Genomic DNA, 17,403 nt, shown 5'->3' on the forward strand with positions numbered 1-17,403 from the left:
ACAGAATATGAAGAGAGGGAGCCTGACAAAGAGACAAGAGAGACTGAAGGAAAGGGAAGAAGCCTGGCACAAATGAAGAAAATAAACCCAAATCTGTGAACAGCCCTCACCGCCCACTACTGAAATATACCAAAAATCCTGGTTCTGCATACTGAAGGTCTGACTCAGGTGGCCAGAATTTACACAGCAAGATGACACTGATGCTGGCAGCATTATCAGGGTAATATTTTCACAAGGACAAAAATGGCCTTGTTCAATTTCTCTGTTGCTCTTCTGCAAAGGCAGGCAAGTATGTCTTATTGGTGCTCTGTGGCAGTGGGATTCGCAAGAGGATCATATACATGATAAACCTGTATCTCCTGGAATAAAGTAAAAGGGACCTGAGACAATTCAAACCCCCATGCGGGGCTTGAGTCTCTCCTCATTTAGGACCTGCTCCTACTTCCATGGGTGTCAGTCCTATTGAATACTGGGAGATGGATCTGGTCCTTGCACTGGTATTACACCAATATAGCTCTCTTGACTTCCATGGGCACACTCCTGATTTACACTGGTGGAAGTGAGATCAGAACCAAGCTTGGAGCGTGAAGTTTGCCTGGTCTTGTTCTCCATAAACAGATTGGGCTAAATTCTGCCTGCTTAACATGGATATACACTGTGTGAAGGAAGAATTTGGCCCAATGGATTTTCCCCAGGTGCAAGATACAGTCACCTGTTGTTCAGAAAAGCAGCTGAGATGTTTTTCAACACATTGAAAATGCATTACCATTTTAGTGACTCTGGACTGCATTTTGTGTTCATGGCAAAACCAAACACCATGCACGTTTTGTGTGACTTTGAATTTTGTTGCCATTAAGACAAATATCTTACCCTCTTCGGAGCTGCTGTGTCCCTGCACCCTACACTTGGATGGAGGGTAGTCAATCTGGCATAGTGAATAGAGTGTGTAATAATAATAATGGGAATCCAGAGCAGCATTGATTATATGGGCAGAAAGGTGATGGGCTCAGCTCTGCAGTTACTCTTAGAATTCCAGTGGCTAGGGGAACAGCCTCAGCCTCAGGCACAGGCTCAATATTTAGAGAATGTGTTTAATCACACAATTGCTGTCCATTTCCTGGGTGCTGAGAAGTGCCTACCTACTGCTTTTTTCTCTTATGAGGTTGGCACTTAATGTACCCACCTGTCCAAGTAAAAAAAAGAGAGAGAGAGAGTGAGCGAGCAGAGAGAGAGAGAGTGTCCGAGCAGGGGCAGAGTGGCCCAGTAGATAGGGCACTAGAGTGGGACTCAAGAGGCTTTGCCTCAGTTTTCCCATCTGTAAAATGGTGACAATGCTATTTCCCTCTATTGTAGAGCACGTTGGGAATCTCTGGATGAAAAGTGTTGCATAATTGCTCACTAAGATACCTCCTTAAATTAAATGAAGACCAGATGAGAGCAAATTTATTTTGCCAGCTTCTGCAAACATGTCTGTAAAATGACAAGCTTTTGTGCTGCTGGCAAGAAGCAGCTCTTTCAAAGCCACTTTAGGAGGACAAGTGTAATTAAAAAGGAAGATGCTCTTTAAAAAGAGCCCAGATTGGAAAGAGAGCTGCTGACGAGATTAATACACGACAGAGGTGATTAAATATTTATTTTCAAATTTAATTAAGAATTGCATTTTGCTGTTGAATTTCAGGTTGATTTTTTCATGTAGGTAGATCACAAAACTTTGCCTAATTAAGACAAGACAGCCCATGGCTAAGCAATTATCAGACTGTCTTAACTAGCAGTTTTGGAACCACTGAACATCAGCGGCATGGAATTTCTATTTCTCTCAACTGATAGACAATTGGACAAGGCTTGTGGTTTGATTTCCCACCCAGGTTCAAAATGACCATTTTGTAGAGGTATCAAAGTCTATGTTAGATTTACTGCAGTTCCAGAAATAGTAAGTTATTCCCTATCAACTTCCAACTGTTCAGAAATGTACAGCCAGCATGCAAATCTGCAATACAAAGGAGGTTGAATATGTGCTGCATTGCAGTGGTAGGTCTTGCCGGATTTGTGGTGAGATAAACTTCTTTAGATAGAAGGTTAGCTTGTTAAGTTTAGGCTCCAGGTATCATGCTATGATTTTCTTTTATCTATAATCCTTATGTTTGCATTATTCTTATTCATTATCTCTTGAATCTTATCTCTTGGATAATCAATTGGTTGTTTTAATTATAAATACATCTTAGTGCTGTGCTATTGGAGAAGGAGCTGATCCTCATCTGAATCACACACGCTGTAGTGTACACTGTTCCCGTGGGGACAGCAGACATGTATGAGTGTAAGTGTCCATTGGATAAAGGGGCTGGACACTCCATGGAAATATTTCAAAGAGGCTCGAGGATTGGGGTGCACCTACTGTTAACCTGCAAGGCAAAGTAAAGGATGGCCTGAAATTGATCCTTCAAATCATGACTTGTCTCATTTAAAGAAGCTGAAACATGTGCTTATATATATATATATATATATATATATATATATATATACACACACACACACACACACACACACATATATACACACACACATTATATATATATACATATATATCAGAGCAGAAAACGTTGCCTCTGTAACTAATTGCTATTGAGCCCACGTACCTTTGCTGGAGAACAAACCTGAACTGTTTGCAGAAATTCTCTCCGTTTTTCGAAAACGCTTTTAGATCTTGGCACACTCTATCATACTGAAACACAACATACAATTAGGCGATGTGTGAAGAAGTACTAGCTGAGAATGACAAAGGTATTGCCTAGCACATTTGTATAGGATGCATTCTTGGACTGAGGAGGGTTTCTTTGTATTCCAGGAATAGCTGGGATGTACAGTAGTATTGCTGTTTTGCTGTTCACTTCTTTCTTGACCCAACTTTCAAACAGATCAATTTTAAATGTCACTACAGAAACATCATTGTTATCCATAAATAGGAAAAAAAAATTCAGTAGGATTGATGTTTTTGTATTTTTCTTCTAATGTAGAAAATGAAAATGTATGTAAGTTCCACTGTGTGTATCTCTATGCATCAGCATGAGAATACACTATAAAATATATTTTTGTAAAAAAACCATAAGTACTGAAGAAATACAGAGGGCCTGACTTGTATGTATTGACATTTGATCCAATATATTAAACTAATGTCTGATCCTGCTCCCATGGAAGTCAGTGGGAGTCTGACATTGGGCTCGGTTCCCTGCTGTACCCCAGTAAAGTTTTCAATGATACTGCTAGTGGAAGTACTTCTCCCAGCAGAGAATCTGGTGTAGCAGAGCCTCACTAGACCACGCCCCCTTCCCTTGCCTCTTCTCCACACCTGCTTCCCCTCCCTGCCTCCTTAACCCCCACTATGCCAGGCTGTGCAGCTGATGTTTGGGAGGCAGTGGTAGTGACCAGCAGAGCTGCCTTTGCCAGCTTTACATAGGCGGAGAAGGGATTCTCTTTGCACGAGGGGAATTCTCCAGGAGCAATGTCTGGCTAATGAGAGTTCATTTTGCACTGGATAAACAGCACAAAGGGAACTTGCAGAATGGAAAATCTGGCACATGACTTCCATAGAGCAGGGCTGTCCCGAGTGAAGTAGGGCATATACAATAATAATGTTCTTTACCAACATGGGATTTGATATACCAAGATATATATCCTCAAGTACTGAGCCTCAACACCCTTCCCAGGAAAAAGAAGAACAGGAGTACTTGTGGCACCTTAGAGACTAACAAATTTATTAGAGCATAAGCTTTCGTGGACTACAGCCCACTTCTTCGGATGCATATAGAATGGAACATATATTGAGGAGATATATATACACACATACAGAGAGCATAAACAGGTGGGCCTCTCAGAGTTGGTAAGACAACTCCCACCTGTTTATGCTCTCTGTATGTGTGTATATATATCTCCTCAATATATGTTCCATCCGAAGAAGTGGGCTGTAGTCCACGAAAGCTTATGCTCTAATAAATTTGTTAGTCTCTAAGGTGCCACAAGTACTCCTGTTCTTCTTTTTGCGGATACAGACTAACACGGCTGCTACTCTGAAACCCTTCCCAGGATCATTTATGGAGAAATGACTTCACCCTCCACTGAAATGCAGTCAGCTCTGTGAAATGCTACAGTTGTTCAATAGCAAGCAGCCACACTGCATTACGGTATAAGACAGGAAGTGTCTTATCCAACTAAAACTACAGGGGGATCGTTAGATAGACAGAATGTAACTACTCATTGAAACTGAGCCAGGATACTGGGGCTAATGAAAATTGCCTTAGGAAATTTAAACCACTCAGCATCTGAAAGATGGCACCTCAGCAGTGCCCTGAGCTTAGACAGGGATCCAATATTGACTCAGAAGGAAGGGTGTCATTTACTGAATCATAATATCACTTTCTGCAACACTCCTCCAAGTACAGACCCTGCCTGGCTTATGAGATCTGGTGCAGCCAAGAAGGTATGGCAGCTAACTCTTACCTTTCATGTTCAGCCTTTATGAAGTCGTTGTCTCTGTTAGAAGTTTTCATATAATTAGGTAATAACTGACTTATTCCTAATACTCGTCATTGTGCACTTTATGAAGACAAACTCTGGCCATACAATGAACGTTTTATATATATTGCAGTGGAGAGCGGCACACAGCCTATACCATCAATATACATGTGTGTATTGTAAACACAGCCTTAAAAATCAGGGATGATTTGCTGTTTATGTAACTTCCTCCTTGTTAGTCTTTCCTTAATGTGGACCAAAAGGAAGCTCTGGTGGGTGAAATCTTATTTATGAGAAAATTTCCTTGCATTTGATCTGTACATATTTTATATAAAATGTTGTGTTTTCTTTTTCTAGTAGAAACATATACAACTCTAGGGAAAATGAGGTAAGTTAACATGCAGTAGGAAGTGTTCCATTCTCACATCCCCATTTTTGTATCTATTATATGCACCCACTACTCTAATATCCAGTAGAGAGCATACTTTACAACGTGACTGAGTTCTCTAAAGATCATCTTTTTTCCCAAGGGATACTACAACGTTGCTCAGAGAAAACATTGTCAATAAAATTAAAAGGCAGCAAAAAACATGTTGGAATCAATGGCAACTCTGCACACACTCTTTTGTTATTATTTGGTACATATGTTACTTTTCAATGAAACCAATCTCCCACATGACAGAAACATTTAATGATAGTGAGTTTCTGATGACGCAGATGCAAACATTAGGAAGTAAGACTCCATACTCCATTGACATATAAAATACCCACCACAAGATTACTCACCGTACAGCCTCTCAGCGGGGTCATCATATTAGAATGGTTTTGCCTTTGCTTTTTCACACTTGAGCCCAGCTCCCTGGAGCCTGCTATAAAAACTGGGTGTTTCCTGGGTTTCAAAGGTGGATTATATAATGCCAATGGATTACATATTGCCAACCAAATACAATAAAGATACCTGGGGAAGAGACTCCCTGTATTTCCTGGTAATGTAACAAGATCCAAAGCAGAAAGAGATGCAGATGGGGAAAAGTATCTGCGAAGAACCGAGCTGATGTTTTTCTTAATAAATGAGGTAAAAATCAAGCTGAATTGTTGTCCCCTTGCTTTTCTAATTAAACTACAGAATGGGTCTCATTCACCAAAGCACTATTTCAGTTTCACAGTAATGATTTTAATGGTGATACATAGGCATAAACCTGAAGTAACAGAGTGGTAAATCAGATGCAGTGTGCTTTGCTTCCCCTGTTAGTTGATACTAGTTCTAGCAATCAATAACAGCTGTCTGTTGCTCCAGTTCCCAGCTCTGCCTCTTCTTCTGCAAAGCCTTCCCTTGCTCTCCTCACAGGCACAGGGCCAGTTTTACTGATAACCTCTGGCTGTCTTGTACTATTCCAACAGTACAAACCCATCTCCACCAGCGAGTTAAGCCCGGTTTACGGCAGCTTTGCCTGAGCAGAGTGGCACAAAGCAGCCAGATCTTCTCAGTGAATCGAGGCCTGTGGGCTTTATTCTATCGTTGTCTGAAGTTTTGTGGCCCATTGATTGTATTAGTCTGAGGTAGTGTGTTAAGGTCTCACCGCTCTCCATCGCCTTGCCCCGTACGTACTCACTGACACCCCTGCAGAATCAGTGTTCAGCCCTCTCAGAGAAGACTGCGGCTCTTCCTGAGAGGATTAAGTAACATTCTTCTAAAGTGCTTGGAGGATAAGAAGCGGTAATTGTAACTTTACCATCACACTAATAAATTCAAATCATGAATTTAGCAATGGTCTTTCCATCATGTAGTTAATCGTTGTAGCATTTCATTGCATCACAGAATTATAGAAGCAGCAGGAAGAAGCACCTGAGCCATTTAGACTCTGTCAGGGCAGGATTTTTTCCCTATAGCTTTTTCCCTTCCACCACATCATGTGATGGAGCATTTCAGAGTCTAACATTGCTCACTGTCAAGATGTTTTTTCTGCTATTCAGCTTACGTTTTCCCCTCATGTAATTTCCTTTACTCCCAGCTACGGCTCCTTGTACCACATTCAATAATTCCGCTCCATCCTGGCTGTTAGAATGAGTAGTATTCACAGACTAATTCAGACTCTCAGGTGTTTCTTAGCTGCAGCTTAGACAAGGTCTATACTGAGGCTTTGACTTCCTGTGTGCGGACTGCTGTACTCACATGGCACCACACTGAGTAACATGGGGCTCCGGGCAGGCCATTTGTGTGCAAAATGTTTGGAGCCTTAGCTTTTTAATATTGCTTCATTAGTCAGTCCCACTTATCATTTTGGTCGCTGTTCTTGGAATTCCTTTTAGTTTGTCAATATCCTTCTGTTAATGAGGTACTCAGAAGTGAGAGTGGCACTACAGTAGCCATCACACCATAGTGTACAGAGCTTCATGATGTGCCTCTTCACAGCTGCTCAAAATTTCACTGGCATATTTTTGCCACCATCTTGCATTGCAGACTCAGGCCTGATTTGTTTTTCTTATTATCCTTGAGACTCTTTCATCATTCCTGCTTTTCAATTTCTTCCTCCCACTGAATCTCTGTGTGGGGTTCCTTTCTCCCAGGGTGCATTAGCTCGCATTTCTCAAAGCTGATTCACAGCTTGTTATTTTGCCCACGTACCTGATCTTTCTAGGTCTCTTAAGTATTATGTCCCTTGTCTCACCCGTGATTTGCAACCCCTCCTACTTTAGCATCACCTGTGAACTTCACAAATGTGATCTCCTGTCTGTCAGAGATAATCTTGTGCTTCTCTTTCCGGGCTGACTCTAGGCATTTATGTCACCTCTCGCTTCAAACCAGCCTCAGTGTCGATATGCTCTTCTTTTAGCGCTAGATTGTCACTAGCAGTCAGCAAGGGAGACAGTGCAGGCAGGGCCGGCTCCAGGCACCAGCTTGTTAAGCAGGTGCTTGGGGCGGCCGCTCCGGAGAGGGAGCGAAGGACCTCCCGCTGAATTGCCGCTGCAGATCACGATCACGGCTTTTTTTTTTTTTTTTTGGGCTGCTTGGGGCAGCCAAAACCCTGGAGCCGGCCCTGAGTGCAGGAGACACAATCTGCCCACAGCTCCAAGAGGTACAGGGACTACACATGCTGTCCCATGTTTTGTGATCCCTGGCCCTGCCCCCATTGCAGTGGCTTCACCCTAGGGAGCAATTCTGGTGCTTCCAAAGCAGAGACAGTACTTGGTCTGGAGCCTCAGGAAGGAGGCACACAGTGGGAGGTGGGCTGCTCATCTGTGCAACAGTCAGGCAAATTCTAGCCCTTAATATACGATGAGCTTATAGCCAAGTTTCACAGGGATCAATCTTAAGGCTCCAGGTGTTAATGGAGAATATAAATGGAAGTCAAATAATTAGATTTGCATAAAGTAAATTAACCTAAATTTGAATAAGCTTTAGAATATGAAGACTAATGGGCAACTAATTAACAATGCATTTTTCACACAGCTGTGATCTAAGATTTTAAGTTCCAGAGGGAAGCATAATAATTGGTGAGATTTTGCACATCTAAATTAGCCCAAATTGCATTCTAGCTTCATATTTGTCACTTACAGAAATATTTGTGCGCTCCCGTCTTACACCATTCAAGGTTTAATGTGCTCACCTTGTTAAAATGAAAAAACAGAAATGGACAATATACCTTTTGTTAAAGGCCAGGGTGAGGTTATTAGTTTTGGCATGTATGAATGTGTGTATGCAAGAGCAATCCTATTTGCATTACTTGTCACGAATTACACCAATTTATGTAAGACTATAAACATTGTGGTTAAGTTTAATAAAAACTGAAGGGAAAAAGCAATGGCTTTATTATCAAAACCCATTCTAGACCTTCCCTACACACAGACCCAGAAGGTCTCCTTCCTCACAGAAACCACTGATGAGGTCGACTTACCCTACCTGCAAAAACTGCTAAGTTTTGGTGCTATAAATGCATTGCTTAATGGCTGCTGCACAGAGGGAGCAGGGAGGAAGCCAGAACGCTCAGCATAGGATAAGGCTTGATGGGCAATCCTTGCCCTTACCATGGTGGATACCTCACCAAATCCCTCCATGCAGATTCCAGGGCTTCCACTTATAGTGGCATGGCTTGCTACTGAGACAGCAGCAATTGGCTTCCCCAGCATGGCTGCACATTTTGATTCCCTCCACCTGAAGTCAAGCCATAGTGTAGCGCTACCGCTGGTCTGACAAGTAGCCATGTCTATGGTTGTTTGCCACAGGGTTTTAGCCCTTGTCCTAAAGAAGCATGAATCTTCTGTTCCTCTCCCAGCAGCTGCACCAAGATCCAGCTGAGTGACAACATTGCATCTGACGACGTGGGTATTCACCCACGAAAGCTTATGCTCCAATACGTCTGTTAGTCTATAAGGTGCCACAGGACTCTTTGTCGCTTTTTACAGATCCAGACTAACACGGCCACCCCTCTGATACTAAACATTGCATTCTGTGTGCAAAGGGAATTCTGTGGGCTCAGGGGCAGTATACTGGGGAACCTCAGGTCCCCTCCACATTATCTCCAGCCATTTGCCATGCACACTGCTGGCTTCCCACCATGCTGTGTAAGTGGAGGGGGCATATAGGCCATGGACAGTGCTAGATGTCAGACACACTACATGGGACAAACTCCTGCAGAATTAAACCTCTTAGTGAAACTCCTAGACAAGCAAGGACTTAAATTATGCATTTTTTTAAAAAAAATGATATGCTAGTGTACTTGAAGGCTATGTCTACACTACGAGCTGGGGTAGGGATTCCCCAGGTCCCGTACATGTACTTGCGCTAGTTCTCATTGAGCTAGCACACATAGCCCTGCAGCTGTGATAGCGCACGTAGCTGCAGCATCGGCAGGCTGAGCTGTGCAGAGTACAAACACACCTGAATCTGGTGGGCATGTACTTGGCAGGACTCAGCCGTTCCCAGGGCTGGATTTACACATTATGCACCTCTAGGCACAGCATCTTCAGCGCCCTGCTTACAGCTGACCTTCATGTGTTCTGTAAAATATACCAACCTCCCCACCACCAATGCCAGCACTGCTGGTTCCATAACCTCTGACCCCATTGCCCAAACCCTAAAACCTTCTTTTCCCCTTGTCCCCTTCTCTGCCCGTTCCCAACCTGCCCCAGCCCCCCAGATCTCCCCTGCCTCACTCACTGCTCCCCGCCTGCCCCTACCCCCAACCTCCGCAGCCCAGTTCTCCCTGCCCCACCTTCCCCAGCACTCCCATGCCTCTGCCCCCCAGCTGCAGAACTGGCCCTGTTCCTCCCCACAGCAGCTCCTCAAATTAGCACTGCCCACCCCTAGCCCCCCTCTCCACAGGCGGAGCAGCCCCAGGGCAACGGGGGCAGGGTCAGGGTCAGGGCCGGCTCCAGGCACCAGTGGAGGAAGCACGTGCCTGGGGCGGCATATGCTAAGGGGCGGCATTCTGTCCATTCTGTCCGGGTGGCTTTTTTTTTGCTCCGGCAGTTCGGGCAGCAGTCTGAGCAATTTTTTTTTTTTTTTTTTAGCTTGGGGAGGCAAAAATGGTAGAGCTGGCCCTGGCCAGGGCACAGCCTCCCTGGGAAGGCACAAGACCCTCCTGCAGCCCAGCGCGGCAGCCACACTCTGGCTCTGCTCGTGCAAGTGAATGGGTTGCTGGCCATGCCTCTCCCTGTCCCTCCCCGGCACAGGGTGGAGGCAGCAGAGTGGCTGAGATTGGGAAGGGGCTGGGACACTCCCTTCAAAGCGCCTCAAGTTGGAGGCCATTCCAGGGGGACTTTTTTCTCATCTACTGAATTCCATAAAATACCATAGACAACTTCCCACGGATATTCAGAACTAAAAGCACATATGGGACCGCTGAAAAAAGTGTTGGAGTGTGTACTGTGGGTAACAACCCATGAGCTAGGAAATGGTGTCACGGACACTGGAAATACTAAGTTTTCATTTAATAGAACAGAGAAGGAAATTGACATTACATTCCTAATGCTTATGTTTATTATGAAATTGTCTCCAAATTAAAATAATTCACAATATTGATTGGTTCCATATTAAAAATAAAACCAAAAAACAATAAAACACAAAGTAACTCCCAAAGTTTTGCACAATATCTATGCATAAAAGAATTCTAACTACTGAATATAGAGCTGTACTTCGGACAGTGGAATTCTAACATGTCATTGTATTTCTGAGAGAGTTGCTGAAGTACAGAACTGCCATGAAAACACAGGTGAAATTGTGTCATCTGTCCCACCCTGGCTCTGCAGATAAAAAGCACATATAACATCACTAATGTGTATGAAAATAAAGCCTTATAATTCACGGACCCAGCTAAAGGGGCTCAAAGCTCTATGGGACCCAGAATTTGTGTGTTTTTGTTCCATAGATCATTTTAGACCAGTAGAGGTCTACAGAACATTACAGATCACTTTGGTTTACAGTTTGACATGTCTGATCATTAAAGCTCTACGCTTAATGGGGTTCCAAAATGTCACACCATAATATATACACTGTTTCCTCCATTATTAGAACTGAAAGCTATTTCAAAAATGGAGAATTCAGTACAGACACACTCAAACACTGTGTTTTCATTGCAACTACAATCAGAAACCCTTACAATGTAAAGGCTATATATGTATGTCAACTTTTCCAAACTTCCACCATTGTTTAAAAAAAAAAAAAAAAAAAAAAGCTGTCTTTGTAAAATTCCCATTAGGTCCCATTTCTAAACCAAAAGCACTCAAAGCATATAAATAATACAAACTGATTTTGCTTTGGGGTTTCAAGGCAACTGTAATTTACAGTACACTGTGAGGTTGGGCCTATTCTGGTCTATGTTACAATGAAGGGTACAAAGTGTTCAACAGATCCTCTCTCACAAATCTCACAAGTAGTAGCTAACTGGAAATATACAAAGAATGAACTTTAGCAAACAGGATTTTTTAAAAAAATATCAAAGTATCAACAGTAGAAAACCAATGGCATCCTGTCTTTAATTAAGAATTACAGGAGGTTGGAATAATGATGTGCAGTTAAGTGAGATGAATAATACAGGCATTGGATTTCTAACTAGAAAATTCTGTGTAGCCTATGCGTAGTATCTAGCCAGAGACACTTATGTTGATTATCAATGGCATTTGGTTGCAGAGCAATTTTTTTTTTAAAATAGTGTTGTGTTCATAGCCAAATAGTGACTTTCTGTCACCACTGATGGACTCAGATTTAACACAAGAACCACTTGAAAGTACGTGAAGCTTTTTGTGCACATGGCTGGTTCTCTGAAAAGGGGTTTTGGCATTAATGACTATGCTGAATGTTCACAAAGATTTGATGCCAGGTTGAAGTATGCACATCTGGATGCATATAGAGGGAAGTTGTGCCCCAGTCTACCTCTGTTGGAAACATTAAATGGAATAATCCATAGAAATATCTACAAAATGGCAACAAGGAAACAGCATGAGTCACTTTTTGGTATTTTAGAACTGACACAACATAACCTTGGTCAAGACTCAGATGAATCTAAATTCCACCCCTATTTCTTTGATTGACGAGATCTTTAGCATATTCAAGGACTCTCAGCTTTTGATTAAAACCATGTGCTTTCCTTTTTGTATATTGCATGTCAATGCTAAAAAAGAGTAAATGCAACAAGAACTGAATCTTAGTTTACTATGTGTCAGGGATAATTAGAAACAGAAGACAAATTCTTACTATTTGCTAATAAAGTCTATATGTTGCTTTTTCATTTTTCTACTTACCTATTCCAACCTCAGGGTCTCTTAACAAAAAGGGAGTATAGAAGTTGAAGTGAGGGAAAAATGATAAATGGTTCATTAGGAGGCGAAGAGCTTGAAAATACTAATACATAGTTGGAATACAAATTCTTGTTTCTATAGGAACTGGATAATGATGCTGTGACATGTACTGATGTACACAACCTTCCAATCCTTCGCAATTATACAGAGCTGTGTGAACCATTTACAGGTCAAATCTCTTTACAAGTTTTGTGAAATACATCATTACCCAAAAAATATACAACAGTCATCAAAAGTGTTCCATCCCCATTACAATCTCTCTCAATGCAAGAACATAAACACAGGTTCAAATTCAAAATATTTTGAATGTATGCCACTTTCTTCATGGAGTGAAACATTGTTCTTCTGCACAAGGCTGAGTCAGAACTGTTTTGACTCCTGTCAATTGACGTAATGACCCAGAACAATACTGCATAAAGCATGTTCAACAAAACTTTTTGGTCCTGTCTGATAAGGATGGGAGAAATTCAATGAATTTCCCAGTTCCCTCAAATACTGTGGATTGAATGTTTAGCAATGGTTCCGTGATGGTTAGCAAAGCTCTTGATACATTCTGATCCCCATCCCTATTTTTCCAACTACCCACTTTCAATATCACATCTTCCTCATGCAGATACATCTTAATTAGAGTACCATTTCATGCTACTAATAGGACTCGGAATGTCTAGGACAGCCGGAGAGGGTTGATAATGAAATGAGAGGGATACACCTGACGTAAAGGCCAGATTGTGATGACTCTTGCATGACTATACAGGAGGGGAGGTAGAACCTCTAATTAATCTCGGTCCCAGATACTGACGTGGTGCTGGTGTCATATGCATATTGCTATTTTAAAACAAGACTGCATCCTTAGATAAAATGAAAAATTTACCAGCATTCTAGAACTTTGGAGTTTCAAGAATTCCCAAACTTTTCTGAGACATTCTACTTCTTACACCTTTCTTTGCATAAGGTACATAGTCCAACAGAGCCAGCCATCTACTCCACTGAACAGCAATGTTTAAGCCTTTATTCTTAATGATAGTCTTGGCAGTTGGTCTTTCAGAGATTATAATTTTTAATTCATTACATCCCATTAATATAGTGTCACCATAAAATCTCTCTTTCTATAACCCCAACATCAGCGTACCATTTCAGATCTCAGGGTATTTTCTATACAGACTAGTAGTGCATTTGCCTTTCCTTCCATCTCTTACTCTCTGCCATTATTCTTGCATTTATCCTCCCTGAAGTGGAAGGGCCATTTTTACTCTTGATGTCTTGCCTTTACTGTCCGCACATTTTTGGCTAGTACAAAGGGCCTTTGTGCTTAATGATGATTCCAGAGACTTTCAAAAACCAGCACAAAACACTAACTGGGTAAAGAGATGGGATAAATATCCATCTTTCAAAAGAAATAAATGGTCTTGTAGCTTTTTTCAGTGCCATTCATATGGAATAAAGCCACTAATAATAATACTCTACGGCCTGAGAAATCATCTGCATTTTGATACTTGCATAGTGTGAGGAAACAAAACTATTTTCTGGCTCACAGTGCTCCTGCTGAAGATTGCGCTCTCAGCCCTGGTAATGCAACAGATGATTTTCTAGTTTACTCCTTCCTACCTCTTTCCAAATTTCTTTGGTCTATATGCACATTGCTTCCGTGCACACATACACAACACGGTTGAAAAGCAGGATGCATAGAGACTGCTCCCCAGAAACACTCCTACTGCTGGCACTGCCGTTGAGAGCACAGAAGACTAAAAAGAGGTCCTCTTTGCAATACTTCATCCAAGGATTTTCCACAAACTGATGATCACATCAAAAAAGGAATAGTCTATTTCTCCTCACACGGACTCCTTTGGGAGCACAGTTTGCGCCTACTCATACATCTCAGATTGAATAGTAGAGCAAAATTATTTTACAGTTATTCCCAGCTTTATTTCTAGGTCCAATAAAAAATACTGAAGCGCCCTAAAAGTTTGCTATGAATAAACTTCTCTGGGTCTGGTAGTGCAGAACATTCCGCCATCTCCCCACTTCTGTATGACAAAAAATCTGGAATGATAAGAACAAGATCTCCACTGAATCCTGTCCGTTGAAGCAATGAATGTTCAGCTGCTGTTCTGTCATTGTGCCACTGCTCTCATCCTTTCCAGCTCAAAGGAACAAATCCTCAAATTCAGGAATGAATTCTGGATTCACAACAGTGGACATCAGCAAACATCTCTCTTCTGACACTGGATCATCTCTCAGCATGAAATTTATGCAAGAAACGGAAGTCTGTAGAGTTAAAACTTGCAAAGCAGAGCTAAACTTCAAGTACGAGTTTATCATTGCTGTTGACATAAAGGTATCTTGTGTATTTGAACAAGTAATCAAGTCTATTCTAATGCAATTAACCACCAATTGAGTTTAAAACAATGCTAAAGTAATACCCTACAATAACCACAGATTTGTCTGAATTGCTAATTGACCACATTAGACACTATTTAAAATATTAATCCATCCTTTTAAAACTTTACATTGGGGAAATGGCCACTGTGATTTCAGAGGTGATTTCAAAACTAGCACTTTAAAACACAAAGATAGCAAAACTCTCTGGAGCTCAGCTAGAATCTGTAAAGCCATGTTATAGCTTACTGTAAGTGACAAATCAAGCAGACTACTACTTATAGAAGACTGGGCAACAGGAATGGACCGAAGAGATCTTAGCGTGTCGGTCTCCACTAGTGTGATTCTAAAGAGCAAAAGAGTAAGGACATTCCCTTTTGTCCGTAAGTCCCCAAACATATTCAAAATAAATAATATTCTAAGACAGTACAAATAAAAATACTGCTCCCATTGTGTCAATTACATACATGTACAGCATGCCTACATATACAGAATGGTGTGTCTCTTCGTTCACAACAGGAAATATGGCAGTGCACTATCAGTATGCTTTGATACTTCTAATTTTTTTTCTGATGCTGAGATATATGAAGAAACTGCATTCACAACTTATTATTTACTTCTAGTAGTAAAGAGTTCACTTTGTTCATGTTTCATGAGTTAGCTCAAGGATTAATGGTCCTCTGAACAAGTGCTACCAGTAAGATATCCATTTGTCCCGTTGGCACCACTGGTCCCATTTGTGGTGGTAGTGTTGTGTGGATTATTTGAACGAGGTACTGAATCATCCTCATCCGAACTGGATTCAACATCACTTCGGTCATCCTTTGCTACCTGAAGAACATGTGAGAAGGAGCATGTTATAGGCTATTGCACGACAGCATGATGAAGCATGCACTAGTTCACGCCAGAATCAGAGAAATTAGGGCCTGAAGAGACTCTTCAATCTGAACTTTAAAAGGCGCCTCACCCCTGACATTCTTTTGTGCAATTACCTTCCTAGGCACCCTTCAAGCACTGATCGCTGCACAAAAGTAATTGGTTCCTCTTCTCTTCCTTGACTGCATTCCTCAAATGTATGACCTTGGTCATATAGTGTAAGGTGTAATGCAGCAAAGCCAAAAAGAGGCAGAGAGTAAAGAATGCTAGAATTGCCCTCACTGCCCTGTTTCAGGGCACTCGTGTGTTTACCATGGTGGTGAAGAATGCAGTGCCAGCATGGGCCGCAAGCAATGAGCGGGGAAATCAGTGAAGGTGCATTAGGCATAAGGCACTAATGGGAAGAGGCCTGCAGACCAACAGTGATGTGCAACTTTAAAGTTTTTCCTTCCATGTTTGGTTCTATTAATATACATATTATTATAATACTTGTATTAAGAAGGCATCCATGCTGTAACACCAGATTAGAAACACAGGCACTAGCTTTCTTCAGTGTGATACATTTGTGTGAATTGGTGGGGGGCAAAAAACAGCTGATGAAGTGATTTCTCTGAAATGTTTAAAGTGCTCTTGGGTAAGAAATTTAACTCTACTTGTTTCAGTTTTTACAGGGATCCTTCTACATTCCTGAAGAAGCCCAGAGTATCTCTCCCTCTGTTCCCTCTTAATAGCCCAACTGCCTTGAAGGCTCCAACGGCAACCACCATCCTCACAATTAAGGATGACTGACATGACTCCTTTCAGACCACGTTTGTTAATTGGCCAACAGAGAATAGAGCATAAGGCACACTTGGGAGTTCCAAAGTACCTGCTAATAAGTACAGTCCCTAATGCCAGTATCTTATAATGCTGCAGATATGAAGCCCTTGAAATTAGACTTCTGCTCAAATCAGAATTTTGATTTTATACTCCTGAATTAAATATTACAATGGACTCTTCCATATAATGCGACTTTTATGTTAAAGCTCTTGAAATAAAATGATGCACTTTGAATTACACTTTAGTCAAACACAAGTTATGCGCTCAGTACTGAGGTTAGTGGGTGAAATTTAATAGCCTGTGTTATACACAGACAAGGTGGGTGAGGTAATATATTTTATTGGACCAACTTCTATTGGTGAGAGAGAGAAGCTTTCGACCCACAAAGAGCTCTTCCTCAGGTCTGGGAAAGGTACTCCAAGCATCACAGCAAGGTGGAACAGATTGTTTAGCATAAGTAAGTAGCACATATTATAAGGGACCATTCAAGGTGGAGTGACCTGTTAACAGGTTACACAGGTCAGACTAGATAATCTGATGGTCCTTTCTGGCTTTTAATTCTATGAATGTATGAAAATTTAGGGCTAGATCCTCAGCTGGTGTAAAACCAGAGTAACTATAGTGAAGCCCAGTAATCCAAAACACTATTCTAAACTGTGCTTCCAATTGTTAAATTATGTGATCAGATATTATATATTCAAAAAAATGCAATATGTATAATAAGCAGGGATTTTGTTTTTATAACTTTAGATACAGGTGTAGCACCTTGTTGTACTGTCTACTACTCAGTGTATGTCAAATAAACAGAATCCGGGTGGTCATTTATATGACAACTACACGGCACACCATTTTTATAAAACAAACTGCAGGTGACTGGACTAGATGACCTCTCGAGGTCCCTTCCCGTTCTGATTTTATGATTCTACAGATTAGGTATAACACAGAGTAAAAAATGAAGATAAGATGGCATATGCTGACTTCCTAAATTAGCTGGTAAACTACAGTCATACACCTCTACCTCAATATAAT

The 17,403-nt window shown here is 41.5% G+C and overlaps 2 protein-coding genes across 2 annotated transcripts in view; both read right to left on the reverse strand.

Moving 5' to 3' along the window:
- Nucleotides 1–8,634, reverse strand: part of NOSTRIN (nitric oxide synthase trafficking) — a 30,110-nt gene extending 21,476 nt beyond the window's left edge. Inside the window, 2 exon segments of the mRNA XM_054043652.1 lie at nt 2,634–2,719; nt 8,533–8,634. Of these exon segments, the coding sequence (XP_053899627.1) occupies nt 2,634–2,719; nt 8,533–8,634 (188 nt within the window).
- Nucleotides 8,635–10,463: 1,829 nt separating this feature from the next.
- The window catches only part of CERS6 (ceramide synthase 6), a 229,234-nt gene continuing 222,294 nt past the window's right edge, over nt 10,464–17,403 (reverse strand). The window contains exon 10 of the mRNA XM_054043615.1: nt 10,464–15,510. Coding sequence (XP_053899590.1) covers nt 15,349–15,510 — 162 coding nt within the window. The 3' untranslated portion in view covers nt 10,464–15,348. The remainder of the gene's footprint in view (nt 15,511–17,403) is intronic.

The sequence above is a fragment of the Malaclemys terrapin genome, chromosome 11 (assembly GCF_027887155.1).
Source record: "Malaclemys terrapin pileata isolate rMalTer1 chromosome 11, rMalTer1.hap1, whole genome shotgun sequence".
NCBI classification, from domain to species: Eukaryota; Metazoa; Chordata; order Testudines; family Emydidae; genus Malaclemys; species Malaclemys terrapin.